At 28.9% G+C, this 18144-nt stretch overlaps 2 protein-coding genes and 1 long non-coding RNA gene across 3 annotated transcripts in view; 1 reads left to right on the forward strand and 2 right to left on the reverse strand.

Annotated features, from left to right (window-relative positions):
* LOC111623023 overlaps positions 1–3592 on the forward strand; it is a 27752-nt gene extending 24160 nt beyond the window's left edge. Inside the window, exon 3 of the long non-coding RNA XR_002756378.1 lies at positions 2785–3592. This is a non-coding gene — a long non-coding RNA (uncharacterized LOC111623023). The remainder of the gene's footprint in view (positions 1–2784) is intronic.
* On the reverse strand, positions 1393–6586 carry LOC111623022 (R-spondin-3-like). The gene is made up of 3 exons (XM_023365504.1): positions 6214–6586; positions 3599–3787; positions 1393–1530 (listed from the first exon to the last, which is right to left on the reverse strand). The coding sequence occupies exons 1-3, from the start codon at positions 6231–6233 to the stop codon at positions 1488–1490; spliced, it is 252 nt and encodes an 83-aa protein (XP_023221272.1). The 5' UTR covers positions 6234–6586; the 3' UTR covers positions 1393–1487.
* A 39-nt stretch (positions 6587–6625) lies between these two features.
* LOC111623007 (furin-like protease 2) overlaps positions 6626–18144 on the reverse strand; it is a 69878-nt gene continuing 58359 nt past the window's right edge. The window contains exons 16-22 of the mRNA XM_023365486.1: positions 17933–18039; positions 17442–17535; positions 14922–15110; positions 8408–8625; positions 8207–8310; positions 7965–8136; positions 6626–7884 (exon numbers count right to left, since the gene is read on the reverse strand). Of these exons, the coding sequence (XP_023221254.1) occupies positions 7553–7884; positions 7965–8136; positions 8207–8310; positions 8408–8625; positions 14922–15110; positions 17442–17535; positions 17933–18039 (1216 nt within the window). The 3' untranslated portion in view covers positions 6626–7552. The remainder of the gene's footprint in view (positions 7885–7964; positions 8137–8206; positions 8311–8407; positions 8626–14921; positions 15111–17441; positions 17536–17932; positions 18040–18144) is intronic.

An 18144-nucleotide genomic window follows, 5' to 3' on the forward strand; every position in this document is an offset into this window, starting at 1 on the left:
GTCGACTTCCGTTGATGGAAAGATGTCGATCCGAGGTCGGGAGATGGAAACGAAGATGGGTGCGAGACACACACACAACAACAGGTCCGTCACTTGAAACTTTCGGGAGAAGAAGCCACCGCGTCCTTGAATTTCTGGGGTTTTATCCGTTTTCTCTCAGATTCCCCTTTCCGATTGGTCTCTCCTCGTCACCTGATGACAATTCGAAACCTTTTGGGACACGGAAGAGGTCAAAATCGAAGTTTAATTCAATCTCCAACCGGAAATGGTCGACAGACTTACATTCTTCTATTATTTAAAAGTTAGCGTTGCATTTTCATAAAATAAAAATCTATTTCTAACTACTATATATTTTTTCTCTAAAACAATTATTTTAACGCAAATTTTAGTGAGGGTTTGGACCTGTCCAGAGCCTCACATGTATTTAGTGGCCGAAAACGTTCAATATGTGTTTTTGACTTTTATTTGCTGGAAATTTTGAATTTAGGTGTGATTTGCGAACAATAAACTTTATTGTATTGAATAAAATAATCATGGATCTATGAATAAAGTAATAGGTTGTAGCACATTAAATAAATTTGCAATAAGAACTTTGAAATCTTTCTTTTTCCATGGAATACTTGGGGGGGAGTCAAGTTTCAAGAACACAGGTTGAGAATCACTGAATTAGAAGGTTGTGTTACAAGTGCAAACAACATGAATTGATCTTGAAATCTGATAAATTTCTGGTAATTATTCCACTGTTTATATAATGACATCATTCCAGAAAACTTTGATGGTTAAAAACACATGACACAATAATTTCATTCTAATAAGCTATAAATTCCTTGCTTTCTTTATCATTGTAAAGTAAATTTTGATGACTAAAGATAATTATATACATTTAAATTAATAAAACTTTGCACAATCAAGATAGGGCTGTTTTGTTTATATACATGTAGTATTGCTTTCTTCTATTTTGCTAAATATGGCATCTTTACCGTTTTAGTTTATTTACTTAATTTTTTTATTCTATATTGTAGAAATTCATTTTATATTACTTAAAGTGATATTTACATAAAATCTAATAACTGACTTATTTAAGTATTGTCTAAAAGACAATACTTAAATAAATTTCTGCATAACATTTTCTAATAGTAATTGGATGAATAAAACAGAATTTCAGTATTCTATTGAACAGTCTGACCATTACAATCATTAAATCTTTATCATGTAAGAAAGTATATCTTAGGTTTGAGGAAATTGACTGCCTAGGAACAAAATTTTCTTTATCATATTTTGCTTTATTTTTATTTTATTAAAATCAAATAATAATAAAAAATAATAAAATTGTTAAAATATATAAATACAAAAATTGTAATAGAAAATAATTTTAATTCTTTAATTTTAAATTTAGACATTCCTGTTTCTTCTTTTTATCAGCAATTTGCATTCTGTATGGATCTATTCCATTGGCAATGATGTCTTTGTCTTTTCCAGAGAATGTTTCATTCAAATCTTAATTGCATTTTAACACACTGAATTTCTCCACTAGCAAAAAAAATTCACCACTAATTGGAATGACAAATTGAGAGAGATTTAAATATGGAAACTACAAAAAATACTTTTTAATTACATTCTTTTAATTATTATCAACCCAAAAACAATAATATAAGGGATGATGACAAGGAGACTTCAGTTATTTAATAAAAAATAAATTTTCTATGTTTGAAATGAGACAAGGATAACAATTGTAACTATTTTTAAGTGGTAATTAAAGTAATTTATATATTATTTTAATTAACTATGTATAAATTATTTTAATCAACTACCACTTAAAAGAAAAATAGTTACAATTATTATTGTTGTAAAAATTATTTTAGCAGTTTTAAAGTTTGGATATGAACAAATATGAATCCAATTAATCTATTACTATGTTACCAATGTATTTGTATTGAGTGCTCAGAATAGTAACATTTGATAAGAAAAAAAATGAAAATGTAAATAAGTGAAATATCAACTGTGCAGTCCATTACTGTAAAGAATCCATAGTAGTTCTTTGTTCATTTTTGTTTTCTTCCATTTCTCTTTATTTTTGATGTTTCAATCATCAAATTCACTAGTAGAAATTTTGATAAATAATGGATGAAGTACAAAACAATTACTGTTATCAGCTGCAATCTTGTTTTGTAAAACAGCAGTGAGAATAAAATTTGCTATGCTAAAATAAATCTTTTTTACATATTCATTTGAACTATATTTACAGTTCTCCACAGTGAATAAGAGCTAAGTAATTGGTTATCATGAATATTAAAATTATTTACTATTTAATTTTTAAGTTTATTTATACATGTATCACTATATATTTTATTATTATTTGATTTAGAAAAAAACAGAAATGAAGCAGTATAATAAAAAAAATTTCTCTCTCATTTCTTTACTGGAACTGCAAAGTATATGTTAACAATAACAAATGACCAAAATCATTTTTACTATACAAGTTTACCAAACTTACATAGTAAAAATGATTTTGGTCATTTGCATTTATTAAAAAAATTTTTTTGTTCCAAAGACATTTGTATCTTTTGCACATGAATCTTAAGAAGTTCCCTCCCAGTATTTTGTTTTATCATTTCACTTATTTTATAACTTCCTCTACAACAGAATGAAATAAAAAAAACATTTTAATGTTTGAGATTGTATCTTATATATTGCATACCATAGAAGTGTTATGCTTTCAATAGCTGCTATAGAGACATAGGGTATATAGTGAGGTGAGTTATGCAATGGTTTTATTTCCACTAGCCTACAGACGTAAGCCAGACACATTCGCCATGTTGAGAAATGAGAAAGATCAGGCCGAAATCGAAAAAACACCATGAAGAACTCCTGTTAAAGGATAAAAGATTCAACAGGGACCTCGTATATGTCAGATCTATAAAAAGGTCGCTCAGACAATGCCTCTGTTTTGTGCTCACAGAGTGAGCACAAAACAGACATTGAAAAAAAAAAACAATACCATCTTAGCGATATATTCCAACGAAAATAGCATTATCCCTAACCTACAACAAGCGACACCGATTCGACAAGCCCAACATATCAACCAACTATAAATCTGGAGAGGTTAGAAATTTTTAAAGTGGACTGCAAAGGCCTGTCAATCAATTTTAAAGAAGAAAAACAACTATCAAGAGCATGGCAGGCTATTTATGACGCAACGCTATAATAATTAGTGCAGGTGCACGTCATTTGGAGATTCGAATTTTGAAATTTTAAAAAATAAATTCCAAAGATAGAAGCATTAGAGACCCAAATGGTTAAAAATCGGAATCGCACTAGAAAAACTTGTAAAACACCTGAGGAAGACCCTAGAAGTGGGTCGAAAACGTTTGTGTTACATTTTTAAGTAGTAAATGCAAAGCTATACAAGGTTAGTATGACATATCTGTAATTATCACTTTGTTTACTGGATGGATTTGATTTATTTCCACTCTAGTAATTTTCTACAAGGTTATATGCTGCCATAAGTTATCCACTCAAAATTATTTTAAGATATATATATATATTATTATTATTATTATTATTATTGTGATGTTAAAAGAATTATAATAAAACTTACCCTTTTGGGCAATCAGGCAAACAATTACCACCATGCAAAACATATCCTTGTATGCAAGCTTGGCATTGTCCCATTTCATGACCAATACATTTTAAACAAGTTATATGACAAAGCTGACAATGATGATATTGATTAGCAAAGTAACCATCAGGACATTCACTAACACATTCTCCATTAAATAAATAATGACTGAAAATATAAATAATATTAAGTATTAATTCATTTCAAATTTTGAAATATTTCAATCACTTTATAATAGTATAAAATATGTAACAGTAATCATGTAAATTATGTAATGGTTTTTAATTAAATGAGACAATGGTTCCTTATCTTTAAGTGACAACTTGTAGATTAAAACTATGAAATTAATGAAATTAAAATTTTAAATAATTAATTTTTTAAACTTCATTCTCTTATATTTCATTTACATTCATTTGTTGACAGTTATATATATTAATATATTATTGTTGGTACAAATTACTAATACTTATACATATGTAAACAAGCAGTTCTTAATAAGTCATGTCTATATAATCTGTAAAACTAGAAGAAACAGCTGCTGCTTTCTCTAAGTTTTATAACATAAATACAGGTAATCCCCGTATAAGACGGCACTTCTATAGCACAGATTCACTCTAGCATGGTTCGAGAATTGGGAACATCCCCATATAGCACGGGTTCACTCTAACATAATTCGGGAATTGAATAAAACCCTCGTACAACATGAAATGTAATAAAGGGTGCATTCTTTATACCTCCGTGTAACTCCATGCAAGCATTCAAATTGTTTTCGTGACTACTTTGAATGCTCTTTCAACAAATAATCCATATAATGGTTAAATTTTACAATTGGGACCCTTCTTTTGCCTCTAAAAGCTCATTTTAAAATTATAGATCCCTCCATCACGATACTATCGATAGTGCAGGCATCACCATCTTTCTTTCACCGTCGTACGTAAATGCCTACAAACAGCAGCACACTCCCGTTGCAGAGCAACCGCTATTAACGAACACACCTACAAACTGTTATCAGTTGATGATGCTCATGCTGAGATCATCATATAGGATGAGTAATCCTCTGGTAAAATATTTATTTAAATAATAAATAAGTATTTTACCTATGAAAAAATGAATAATAAGTCCGATTTAAATAAGGATTTAACAGCATATTTTTTTAATTTTTGGAACCTAACCACCCTTTTCACACTAGTTCTTTGTTTCGTATAACACGGATTCACATAACATGGCAATTTTTTGGAATGTAACTCCCATGTTATACGGGGTTACCTGTATTTATTTTGAAAATGAATCACAATTATTATCATTATTTTTCAAATAAAATGATTATCTATAGGATAGATTAAGATTAGATGATTAATTTGGAAATTAGAATTAAAAAGATAATACTATAGAAACACGAAAAGTAAAAATTAAAAGCTTAAGTTATTTTTAAATTGTTGTGTAATTATCAAAATATTGCAATTAATATCAATATAAGGTTAAAATCTGAGATTTTACTAATTAATTTAGTATACAAGGTTATAACTTCTACAATCAAATGATCTGCCAGATTTTTAATGAACTATTTTAAGTTTGATTAATCATCTGAAACAAAGTAATTTGGCTAGAGGTAGGTAGTTAGGGCACTATCTCATGATAATTTATTTACAATTATTAAATTTAATTAATTTTAAATTTAATTTAGAATACTCTGAAAGAAAAGAATTGGTCTGAAGCAGGAACTTAAACCCACAATTCTCACTTATGTCGTGATTGTGTTGCCACTTATGCTACCCAGATCTCTGTCTAATCTTTACTTCCAGGGCCATTAATCAATTTAGATATAATCATATCGGTCATTAATGGTGGTAAATGGGGACAACTTGCACTACCCAGATAAAGGTTTTGGATATTCTTTTCTTCCAGAGTATTCTAAATTAAATTAAAATTAATTAAATTTAGTAATTATAAATAAATTATCATAAGATGGTAGTCTAATCATTTACCTTTAGCCAAATTACTTTGTTTCAGATTATTAATTGAACATAAAATAGTCCAATGAAAATCCAGCAGATTGTTTGGTTATTCTAATAAATGAGATTATGGATATTATTATATGCATATGTATAATTTCTACAGTAGGAATCATAACTGAACTACTTGATTAAAAGCATGAATTATTTATTATGTTTTAACTAACTTTCAAAATATATAACTAGAAAAAAGTTAACAAAAAGAGAAAAATTGTATTTCAAAAATGGCATTTAAAGTTTGTAAATATTAAAAATCAAATTCTATGAGGTGCAAGTATTGTAATAAAATAGAAAAATTAATCTTAAAGCATTTCAAAATTCTACACAAAATTTTTTGTGTGTTCTGTTATTATTATTTGTATTACCTGAAACAGAATAATATTTAAAACTCTCAAAAATGTTACAACATATACATTATATTATATTTCTGTGGCAAGTTATAGTGTCTTTTATTAAAAATTTTGTTTTACATGTGTGTTGCCATAATCACAAGATATATTTAGATACAAGGTATGTTCAAAAAGTTCCAGGAATGGACCTACAAAATGAAACACATTACATATACAGTTCTTTGTAACTTACATGTGATCAGCTTTATGCATTCATTTGATGATAATCATTTCATCTGTGCATTATGTAATGGATGCAATCCCTTATCAAGCTGCAATATTACACTCAGGCAAGAATGTATTTAGGAGTTCTTTGATTCTTCATGTTTATAGGTTTTCCATATCTCGATCTTACATAGTTCTAAGACAGTAATTATGTTTTTTAATCTGGATAAACCAGAAATCCAAGAACTATGCTAAACAATGGTGCAATCATCCAGACTCCTTTGATATAAGGATGAAAGGGGACAGAATTGCACTATTCATTTCCACAATAATCAGTTGGAAAAGCTTTGACAACATAGAATATAAATTCCCAAACTGTTAATTATCACCACTATTTTAATATCAAAATAGTCTGTATAAAATATTACNAAAATAAATTGGTTTTGGTCAAACTTTCCTTTATCAATTCAAGTAAGCATGAGAGAATTTTTTCACAACCAACTTTTTCCCTTATATATTGCATATTCAACAAAGATAGACTAAAGCATTAAAAATTCATTAAAATAACAAATATTTTGTTTGATAGCCAATTTTAAATGACGAGATAAATTTAAATAAGTCGACGGCAGTTTCTCTTAATATCATTCTTGTTAAAATGATTAAAAAATAATGTATTTCAAATTTTTTCCTAAGGTAATTGGTTTAAATATTTAGTGGAATGATATAAAATTGATGATTCTTTAGAATCAATCAATGCTAAGTCTATAGTTATGTAAAGATATTAAATTTGACATGCATAGTGATTTTAAAAAGTGCATGTTAACAAATTTTAATATATTTTTTTTAACAGCTAATAAAATAAGTTTTTATAATCTGTGCTTTAAACAGCACAAAAGAGTATTTTTTTTTATCTTTCATTATAAATGATACATTTCTACAAGAAAAATAATTTTCTCATTAACAATTCTGACTTATAGTCTTTCAACATATTTCATACGATATGATTATATTTGTATTATATAATTAGAAAGGTTTGTGACCTAAATTTACCTTATAATAGTATACAAATATTCTCACTAGCCTTAGAGGGCACTAGGATCTGTAATTAAGATATGAAAGTTTATGTTTTTTTTATATGCTCGATCTCCTCTTCTTTAGGTTGTAAAGCTGTTGAGAGAAAAGTTTGGTGTGTTTGTGGTGCACGCAAGTAAATTTTATAAGAATATATCGACGGAGATATTTTCTTTATGATTATGGAGCACCAAGTAACCAGGATAAGTAAAGAGGCACCAAACTATGCATTTAAATGCTTGTCAAAGAATGACTTTATAAATGTAAGAAACAGTGGCACTTTCATTGATTATGTTTTACATTTTACAATATATATCATCCTCTTCGTCATCTTGATCATGTTGAGTGAGAAGAACTTTTTCCATTTTACTGTCATAGCTGCTAGTTATTTCTTCTGGCACTCTCTTGTAACTATGATTCCAAACAAAGCGTCGACACCATCCTAGAGAAGATGCCTGAAGAATACCAAATATCACAAGAAATAGCATTACGGCTGAACTGCAGACCATTAAAATGGTGAAGGCAATATTCGAGCTTTCAGAAATGTCCCCCGATAACTGCAATTTGTCTTTGTCTTTTCCTTCATTAACAACACTGCGAGGATAATTGTCCGAATTTACACAAACATCTGAAAAGTAGTATATTATATTTAAAGCATTTAATATAATTTAATTCTACTATATTTAAAATTTTGTTGATTTTAACTACCTGAGTTTTCAGTACAAGTACAACAATCTAAAGAATTTGCAATATCAAATTGACAACAGGGTAAACAACGATGATGAATAACATCAAATTTTAAAGGAATGAGACAGCTAAGACACTGATCTTCAGCAGGACCAAAACATCTTCCGCAGCTTGGATGGCAATGCTCGCAAAACTAAATAAAAAAGAGAATTCTAACAAATAACGCATATTTTGAAATTTTAATGATATCATCTAAAACTTACTTTGGTATCTTGGTCAAAATATTCATCATGCAAACATGATATGCACACTCCTTTTCTGAAAGTAGCATTATCTGGACATGATAGACAAGCTGTTGGGCCTGGACCTAGATATTCATGTTTGTAAATATTCTAGGTATGATTACTTTATTCATAAAAAATAAAATTAGCAAAATGATTTTTTTATAATTGAAAAAAGCTTACCACTACAACTTTTACAACTGTGATGACAAGGAAGACATTCTTTCCCATCAGGAAGTTCACGAAGATAATAACTTTCTGGACACTTTTCATCACGACACATCCCATTAATTAAATATTTATTAAATTTGCATGTTGTACAATTTTTATTTGTTCCACTCAGGCAAGTCAGACAACTTTTGTCACACGGTTCACAATTATTCATATCTGATTTATAGAATCTAGAATTTTATTAAACAAGAAGTATTCTTTATTTTGCTGTGTTAACAAAATCTAAGAATTTTATTGCAAATGTGCAATAAATATCGCTATTTATTGTGATATTTATTGCATATAACAACAATATAGAAAAATTTTATTATAAAAATTTTTAAAAGAAGAAAATACAAGCAGTTAACATTTCAAGTTTACACAAAAATATTCTAAAAGTCATATTTTCAAACCATTTCAAAAAATCATTTTCTTTTTGAATTAAAGCAAACAGATGATTGTAAAAATCCAGGAGTTATCAAATCTTATATTATTAATCATTCAGATAAATTGATGAAATGCCAATTTACAGAAAAGCAAAAATTCATTAATAATGAAGACTTTTTGTGTGTTTTATTAGTCAAATTGTGAGGAGATAGAGCTATGTGATAAGGTCAGGTTATATACTGATTTTAAATTACAATTATGAACTCAAAATTTTTCTTTTATATAAACTCACCAAGAGCATTTTCAGAAAGTGTGAAATATGTCTGGTCAGAGCCAACCCAAGAGTTTTTGGTACTCTAGGCAGATTTCAATCTTAGTGCCCTCCATTTTCACTAATAGACACCTGTGCATTAAATAATCTGACGAACATTTGACAGCTCTGGATTTATACATAATATTTATCAATTATTTTAATTGGAATATTACTCTTTAACTCAGGGATGGGCAACCCGTAGCCCACATTAATAGTTTTTGTGGCCCACGTCACATAAAATATGAATAAATATATCAGTTTCCCAGCTTAAGGAAGTATGCAGCAAAAATTCAAATGTTATTTTCCACAACCTATCTATGTGAATAGTTTCTCCCACAATGAATTTAGTAAAAATTAAAACAAGAAACTGGCTAACAGACACATTGAAACTAATTTAAAGCTAGCAGTGACTAATATTTAACCAAATATTTCCAATATACAGGATGTCTGAGAAAGATCTTTATCATTCTAAACATGAATAATAAAAATACTAACAGGTGAAATGAAATGCAGTTTGCTACAAAAGAATGAAGACATCTAAGAGTTTTTTCTGGTATCAATTTCCTGAGGTAGATGGATTAATCGGTCGTGGAGGACCCATATCTTGGCCTCCGCAATTGCCCACCATAACTCCACTGGATTTCTTTTTTTTTTTTGGGTTATGTTAAAGACAGGGTTTATCAAACACCTGTTTCTGATATATTCATTTTAAAGGAAAGGGTACAGTAGCATGAACAATGGAGAGTCTGCTCGATTTTCTTCCATTTTAACTTTTGTGGTGTAATATTGAGGATTGCTAATTGTATCCTTTCCTTTAAAATGGATATATCAGAAACAGGTGTTTGGTAAACCCTGTCTTTAACATAACAAAAAAAAAAAAAAAAATGCAGTGGAGTTATGTCGACCAATTAATCCATCTACCTCAGGCAATTGATACCAGAAAAAACTCTTAGATGTCTTCATTCTTTTGTAGCAAACTGCATTTCATTTCACCTGTTAGTATTTTTATTATTCATGAATGATAAAGATCTTTCTCGGACACCCTGTATTACGTTTACATCAGTTTCAGAAGTTAAATTAAGTATACCTATGCTAATTTATAATTATACATGAATAAATACAGTAGATCCCCTATAACACTGTTGATAATTCCATGTTATATGAATTCCATGTTGTACGAGTCACTTAGATTTTACAAATACGTGTGCCGGGCTGTGAACGGCTCACATATTTGTAAAATCTGACTTGTACAACATGGAATTCATGTAACATGGAATTATCAACAGTGTTATAGGGGGGTCTACTGTAATTGTGATTTACTGACATTTTTTTTCCTCTTTTCTCTTTTATGAGCCCATGCCAGTTCAAAAGTTTTGAAATGTGGCCCTTACATAGAAAAGGGTTGCCCATCTCTGCTTTAACTGACGCTGGCTTTGATGTCCCTAAATTTTTGTACCCTAGGCAACTGTCTAGTGTATCTATAGATCATTCCAGCCTTGTCTGTGGTATATAAAGTTTATTATTCTGCTTTTACAATTTTTCCCAAAACCATAAAGATGTATTTGCATATCTTGTCTTTAGTTCTCTCCCATTCATTTATTTTAATAATATCAATTAGATCAGCATTTTTCAACCTTTCTGAGGCCATAAAACTCCTCATATACTTTTTATTTCACAGAGAATTAGCACCAATATATTCAAAAATTAATAGGCAATTCTTTTGTTTGCTATTTTCACAAAACAATAAACTTTATACAACCTCACCATAAAATGGAACTGTAATATTTGCAAATCATACCTAAATTCAAAATTTCCAGCAAATAAAAGTCAAAAACACATATCGAATGTTTTCAATATGTATGTGGGGGCCGAGGGGGGGAGAAATAAAAAACTCAATGAACGATAATAGGCGATATATATCGTCATCGTCTCCCTTGTCGTTTGGACTGCTGAGCGGTAACAATCAACATGTGGAAGCAGTTGAGTCGAGATAGATGCTTCGTTTACAAGCAACACAACCCGTTTATTAAACCTGAAAGAAGCTTACAATATTTCTGCAATCTTGGAAGTTCTGCGGCGGCTGCGGCCTCTGGGTCTTCCTCTCCTTTCCAAGATAGTCCCATTTTGAAGGAGTGTCCCTTGTTCGCGAATGAACCATTCCATCATGTCTCAAAGACTCCGGGATGATGCAGTCGACTTCCGTTGATGGAAAGATGTCGATCCGAGGTCGGGAGATGGAAACGAAGATGGGTGCGAGACACACACACAACAACAGGTCCGTCACTTGAAACTTTCGGGAGAAGAAGCCACCGCGTCCTTGAATTTCTGGGGTTTTATCCGTTTTCTCTCAGATTCCCCTTTCCGATTGGTCTCTCCTCGTCACCTGATGACAATTCGAAACCTTTTGGGACACGGAAGAGGTCAAAATCGAAGTTTAATTCAATCTCCAACCGGAAATGGTCGACAGACTTACATTCTTCTATTATTTAAAAGTTAGCGTTGCATTTTCATAAAATAAAAATCTATTTCTAACTACTATATATTTTTTCTCTAAAACAATTATTTTAACGCAAATTTTAGTGAGGGTTTGGACCTGTCCAGAGCCTCACATGTATTTAGTGGCCGAAAACGTTCAATATGTGTTTTTGACTTTTATTTGCTGGAAATTTTGAATTTAGGTATGATTTGCGAACAATAAACTTTATTGTATTGAATAAAATAATCATGGATCTATGAATAAAGTAATAGGTTGTAGCACATTAAATAAATTTGCAATAAGAACTTTGAAATCTTTCTTTTTCCATGGAATACTTGGGGGGGAGTCAAGTTTCAAGAACACAGGTTGAGAATCACTGAATTAGAAGGTTGTGTTACAAGTGCAAACAACATGAATTGATCTTGAAATCTGATAAATTTCTGGTAATTATTCCACTGTTTATATAATGACATCATTCCAGAAAACTTTGATGGTTAAAAACACGACACAATAATTTCATTCTAATAAGCTATAAATTCCTTGCTTTCTTTATCATTGTAAAGTAAATTTTGATGACTAAAGATAATTATATACATTTAAATTAATAAAACTTTGCACAATCAAGATAGGGCTGTTTTGTTTATATACATGTAGTATTGCTTTCTTCTATTTTGCTAAATATGGCATCTTTACCGTTTTAGTTTATTTACTTAATTTTTTTATTCTATATTGTAGAAATTCATTTTATATTACTTAAAGTGATATTTACATAAAATCTAATAACTGACTTATTTAAGTATTGTCTAAAAGACAATACTTAAATAAATTTCTGCATAACATTTTCTAATAGTAATTGGATGAATAAAACAGAATTTCAGTATTCTATTGAACAGTCTGACCATTACAATCATTAAATCTTTATCATGTAAGAAAGTATATCTTAGGTTTGAGGAAATTGACTGCCTAGGAACAAAATTTTCTTTATCATATTTTGCTTTATTTTTATTTTATTAAAATCAAATAATAATAAAAAATAATAAAATTGTTAAAATATATAAATACAAAAATTGTAATAGAAAATAATTTTAATTCTTTAATTTTAAATTTAGACATTCCTGTTTCTTCTTTTTATCAGCAATTTGCATTCTGTATGGATCTATTCCATTGGCAATGATGTCTTTGTCTTTTCCAGAGAATGTTTCATTCAAATCTTAATTGCATTTTAACACACTGAATTTCTCCACTAGCAAAAAAAATTCACCACTAATTGGAATGACAAATTGAGAGAGATTTAAATATGGAAACTACAAAAAATACTTTTTAATTACATTCTTTTAATTATTATCAACCCAAAAACAATAATATAAGGGATGATGACAAGGAGACTTCAGTTATTTAATAAAAAATAAATTTTCTATGTTTGAAATGAGACAAGGATAACAATTGTAACTATTTTTAAGTGGTAATTAAAGTAATTTATATATTATTTTAATTAACTATGTATAAATTATTTTAATCAACTACCACTTAAAAGAAAAATAGTTACAATTATTATTGTTGTAAAAATTATTTTAGCAGTTTTAAAGTTTGGATATGAACAAATATGAATCCAATTAATCTATTACTATGTTACCAATGTATTTGTATTGAGTGCTCAGAATAGTAACATTTGATAAGAAAAAAAATGAAAATGTAAATAAGTGAAATATCAACTGTGCAGTCCATTACTGTAAAGAATCCATAGTAGTTCTTTGTTCATTTTTGTTTTCTTCCATTTCTCTTTATTTTTGATGTTTCAATCATCAAATTCACTAGTAGAAATTTTGATAAATAATGGATGAAGTACAAAACAATTACTGTTATCAGCTGCAATCTTGTTTTGTAAAACAGCAGTGAGAATAAAATTTGCTATGCTAAAATAAATCTTTTTTACATATTCATTTGAACTATATTTACAGTTCTCCACAGTGAATAAGAGCTAAGTAATTGGTTATCATGAATATTAAAATTATTTACTATTTAATTTTTAAGTTTATTTATACATGTATCACTATATATTTTATTATTATTTGATTTAGAAAAAAACAGAAATGAAGCAGTATAATAAAAAAAATTTCTCTCTCATTTCTTTACTGGAACTGCAAAGTATATGTTAACAATAACAAATGACCAAAATCATTTTTACTATACAAGTTTACCAAACTTACATAGTAAAAATGATTTTGGTCATTTGCATTTATTAAAAAAATTTTTTTGTTCCAAAGACATTTGTATCTTTTGCACATGAATCTTAAGAAGTTCCCTCCCAGTATTTTGTTTTATCATTTCACTTATTTTATAACTTCCTCTACAACAGAATGAAATAAAAAAAACATTTTAATGTTTGAGATTGTATCTTATATATTGCATACCATAGAAGTGTTATGCTTTCAATAGCTGCTATAGAGACATAGGGTATATAGTGAGGTGAGTTATGCAATGGTTTTATTTCCACTAGCCTACAGACGTAAGCCAGACACATTCGCCATGTTGAGAAATGAGAAAGATCAGGCCGAAATCGAAAAAACACCATGAAGAACTCCTGTTAAAGGATAAAAGATTCAACAGGGACCTCGTATATGTCAGATCTATAAAAAGGTCGCTCAGACAATGCCTCTGTTTTGTGCTCACAGAGTGAGCACAAAACAGACATTGAAAAAAAAAAACAATACCATCTTAGCGATATATTCCAACGAAAATAGCATTATCCCTAACCTACAACAAGCGACACCGATTCGACAAGCCCAACATATCAACCAACTATAAATCTGGAGAGGTTAGAAATTTTTAAAGTGGACTGCAAAGGCCTGTCAATCAATTTTAAAGAAGAAAAACAACTATCAAGAGCATGGCAGGCTATTTATGACGCAACGCTATAATAATTAGTGCAGGTGCACGTCATTTGGAGATTCGAATTTTGAAATTTTAAAAAATAAATTCCAAAGATAGAAGCATTAGAGACCCAAATGGTTAAAAATCGGAATCGCACTAGAAAAACTTGTAAAACACCTGAGGAAGACCCTAGAAGTGGGTCGAAAACGTTTGTGTTACATTTTTAAGTAGTAAATGCAAAGCTATACAAGGTTAGTATGACATATCTGTAATTATCACTTTGTTTACTGGATGGATTTGATTTATTTCCACTCTAGTAATTTTCTACAAGGTTATATGCTGCCATAAGTTATCCACTCAAAATTATTTTAAGATATATATATATATTATTATTATTATTATTATTATTGTGATGTTAAAAGAATTATAATAAAACTTACCCTTTTGGGCAATCAGGCAAACAATTACCACCATGCAAAACATATCCTTGTATGCAAGCTTGGCATTGTCCCATTTCATGACCAATACATTTTAAACAAGTTATATGACAAAGCTGACAATGATGATATTGATTAGCAAAGTAACCATCAGGACATTCACTAACACATTCTCCATTAAATAAATAATGACTGAAAATATAAATAATATTAAGTATTAATTCATTTCAAATTTTGAAATATTTCAATCACTTTATAATAGTATAAAATATGTAACAGTAATCATGTAAATTATGTAATGGTTTTTAATTAAATGAGACAATGGTTCCTTATCTTTAAGTGACAACTTGTAGATTAAAACTATGAAATTAATGAAATTAAAATTTTAAATAATTAATTTTTTAAACTTCATTCTCTTATATTTCATTTACATTCATTTGTTGACAGTTATATATATTAATATATTATTGTTGGTACAAATTACTAATACTTATACATATGTAAACAAGCAGTTCTTAATAAGTCATGTCTATATAATCTGTAAAACTAGAAGAAACAGCTGCTGCTTTCTCTAAGTTTTATAACATAAATACAGGTAATCCCCGTATAAGACGGCACTTCTATAGCACAGATTCACTCTAGCATGGTTCGAGAATTGGGAACATCCCCATATAGCACGGGTTCACTCTAACATAATTCGGGAATTGAATAAAACCCTCGTACAACATGAAATGTAATAAAGGGTGCATTCTTTATACCTCCGTGTAACTCCATGCAAGCATTCAAATTGTTTTCGTGACTACTTTGAATGCTCTTTCAACAAATAATCCATATAATGGTTAAATTTTACAATTGGGACCCTTCTTTTGCCTCTAAAAGCTCATTTTAAAATTATAGATCCCTCCATCACGATACTATCGATAGTGCAGGCATCACCATCTTTCTTTCACCGTCGTACGTAAATGCCTACAAACAGCAGCACACTCCCGTTGCAGAGCAACCGCTATTAACGAACACACCTACAAACTGTTATCAGTTGATGATGCTCATGCTGAGATCATCATATAGGATGAGTAATCCTCTGGTAAAATATTTATTTAAATAATAAATAAGTATTTTACCTATGAAAAAATGAATANCATCCAGACTCCTTTGATATAAGGATGAAAGGGGACAGAATTGCACTATTCATTTCCACAATAATCAGTTGGAAAAGCTTTGACAACATAGAATATAAATTCCCAAACTGTTAATTATCACCACTATTTTAATATCAAAATAGTCTGTATAAAATATTACTTATTTCTCATAATTAGAAAATATTTATTCAATTTTTGGAACTCTATCAAAAGTAATCTGAAAATCTAATATATACAGTGGAACTTGGTTAACTTGAACCAGGATAACTCAAAGTTGAATTTACTCAAAGTCATTTTCTTTCCCCAATCATTTAGCATAGGGATTTACATGTTAAATCAAACTGGTTAACTCAAATGGGATTTTGATACAGTATTTTCATAAACTCTCTGGAATTTTAATTTAAAAATAATAGCATTCATCTATTAATTAAACTAGAAACTTTATAGAAAGTGCAGGAACCATGTATGACTAAAAGTAAACATTATGTCATATGATGGTAGACAGGGGATGGTGGCTTCCAGACAGCACTTGTGACTGACATAATGTAATTGCCATTCAAACCTATTTTTTCAAACTTTGTTTTGTTTTATTTAATTGCTGATGGATTTTTCTGACTAGCTATTGTAATAGATAAATGGATTTTGGATAAATGAATTTTAAAAAATGATTATAGTCCAATTCTATGCAAAAATTTTAACCTCTGTGGCAAGATTTTAAAAATATAATGGTTGTAAAGAGCAGTATATTTGCAATAAAAATAAAACAGATCAATTCTAGGCAGAAAATATCGCAATTTAAAAAAAAATCCGTACTAAAAAAAGCATTTCTCAGTAGCTTATTTAACCATTCAGTTATGCATTTGAGTTTCTGGACAACACTGAGAGGTTTATGTTGACAGTCATTCTACATAATAAGACCCATGGAAATATCATATGAATACTGTATTACAGGTCACCAATAAACAATGCATAAATTTTTTTTTTGTTTTTTGAACACTATATAGTGTAAATACACGAACACTTGGCAATCTTCACCAAACTGAATAAACTTAAGGTGAAGATTGTCAAGTGTTTGTGTATTTACACTGTATAGTGTTCAAAAGACAAAATAATCACCAACACAGTTTCAAGAGTGTAAAATGCATGAAATCTTGATTTTTAGTTGAACCTCCATAACTTGAAACTTTTTAACTTGAAGTCTAAATTTTTTCCCTAACCAATTCAAGTTAACCAGTATTCCATTGTAGTATATTTTAATATAAATTTAACTTTTCAAAATTTACATATAACTAAAAATAAATAATTGTATTCTTATAAAATTAGGGCTAAATATTAGATAAAACTATTATGCATTGATATATATGTCATAAACAATTGATAATACCTGGGAAAATCACAATCAGTACAATCATTTCTCCTAGGTCCATTGCATTCTTTACAAGTTTTGCTGCATTTATAGCCTGTTACACAAGATTCACCTAAAAAATGATCACAATTAAATTTAAAATAATTTAGAAATCTATAAATATTTTCATTTGTATTTAAAGAATTAAAACAATAACTTCCTACATATTAATAAATAAAAACCATATAACTAAACCATAATATACAGGATGAGTCAGAAGTTCTTTACATATATTTCATTCCAAAAGTAGTGAAGATATATCAATTTTGTTAACATAGTTTATATAGGAGATTATAAATGGAAATTGGATATGATGTTTTGTTGACCATGAAAATCATTTACAAGGTCAACAGTAAAGATAGATATTGATATTGGTAAAAATGAAAAATAATTATACATTCTGTTTCATTAAATTTTTTATAATTTTTAAATGTTATCTAACAAATATATAATCATCAAATGTAACTTACCTGCTTTACATGCTTTTTCAAAAATGCAATAACCATTTTGTAGTTTCCAATCTTTATCACACAAATAGCATTTTTCTTGGTTACAATTTTTGCATCCAATATCACATCTGCAAAATATATAAATTCAATAATTAAATGAATTTGGTTCTAAGAAAAAACATTTTATTATTAATTTAATCAAAGCAATGTTCAAGTTCTTTCTCTTCTCTATT

This window comes from Centruroides sculpturatus, unplaced genomic scaffold, assembly GCF_000671375.1.
Source record: "Centruroides sculpturatus isolate CEXI.00-Female unplaced genomic scaffold, Cexi_2.0 scaffold343, whole genome shotgun sequence".
In the NCBI taxonomy this organism is placed as follows: Eukaryota; Metazoa; Arthropoda; class Arachnida; order Scorpiones; family Buthidae; genus Centruroides; species Centruroides sculpturatus.

Excerpts from the sequence above, each read along its gene's own strand:
- LOC111623022 (XM_023365504.1), bottom strand. The coding sequence starts at position 6,233 with ATGCATAAAGCTGATCACAT. Across the intron at positions 3,788-6,213 it reads ATGCATAAAGCTGATCACAT|TCATTATTTATTTAATGGAG; the intron begins GTAAGTTACAAA and ends TTATATTTTCAG. Across the intron at positions 1,531-3,598 it reads TTGCCTGATTGCCCAAAAGG|TGGAGAAATTCAGTGTGTTA; the intron begins GTAAGTTTTATT and ends TTTTTTTGCTAG.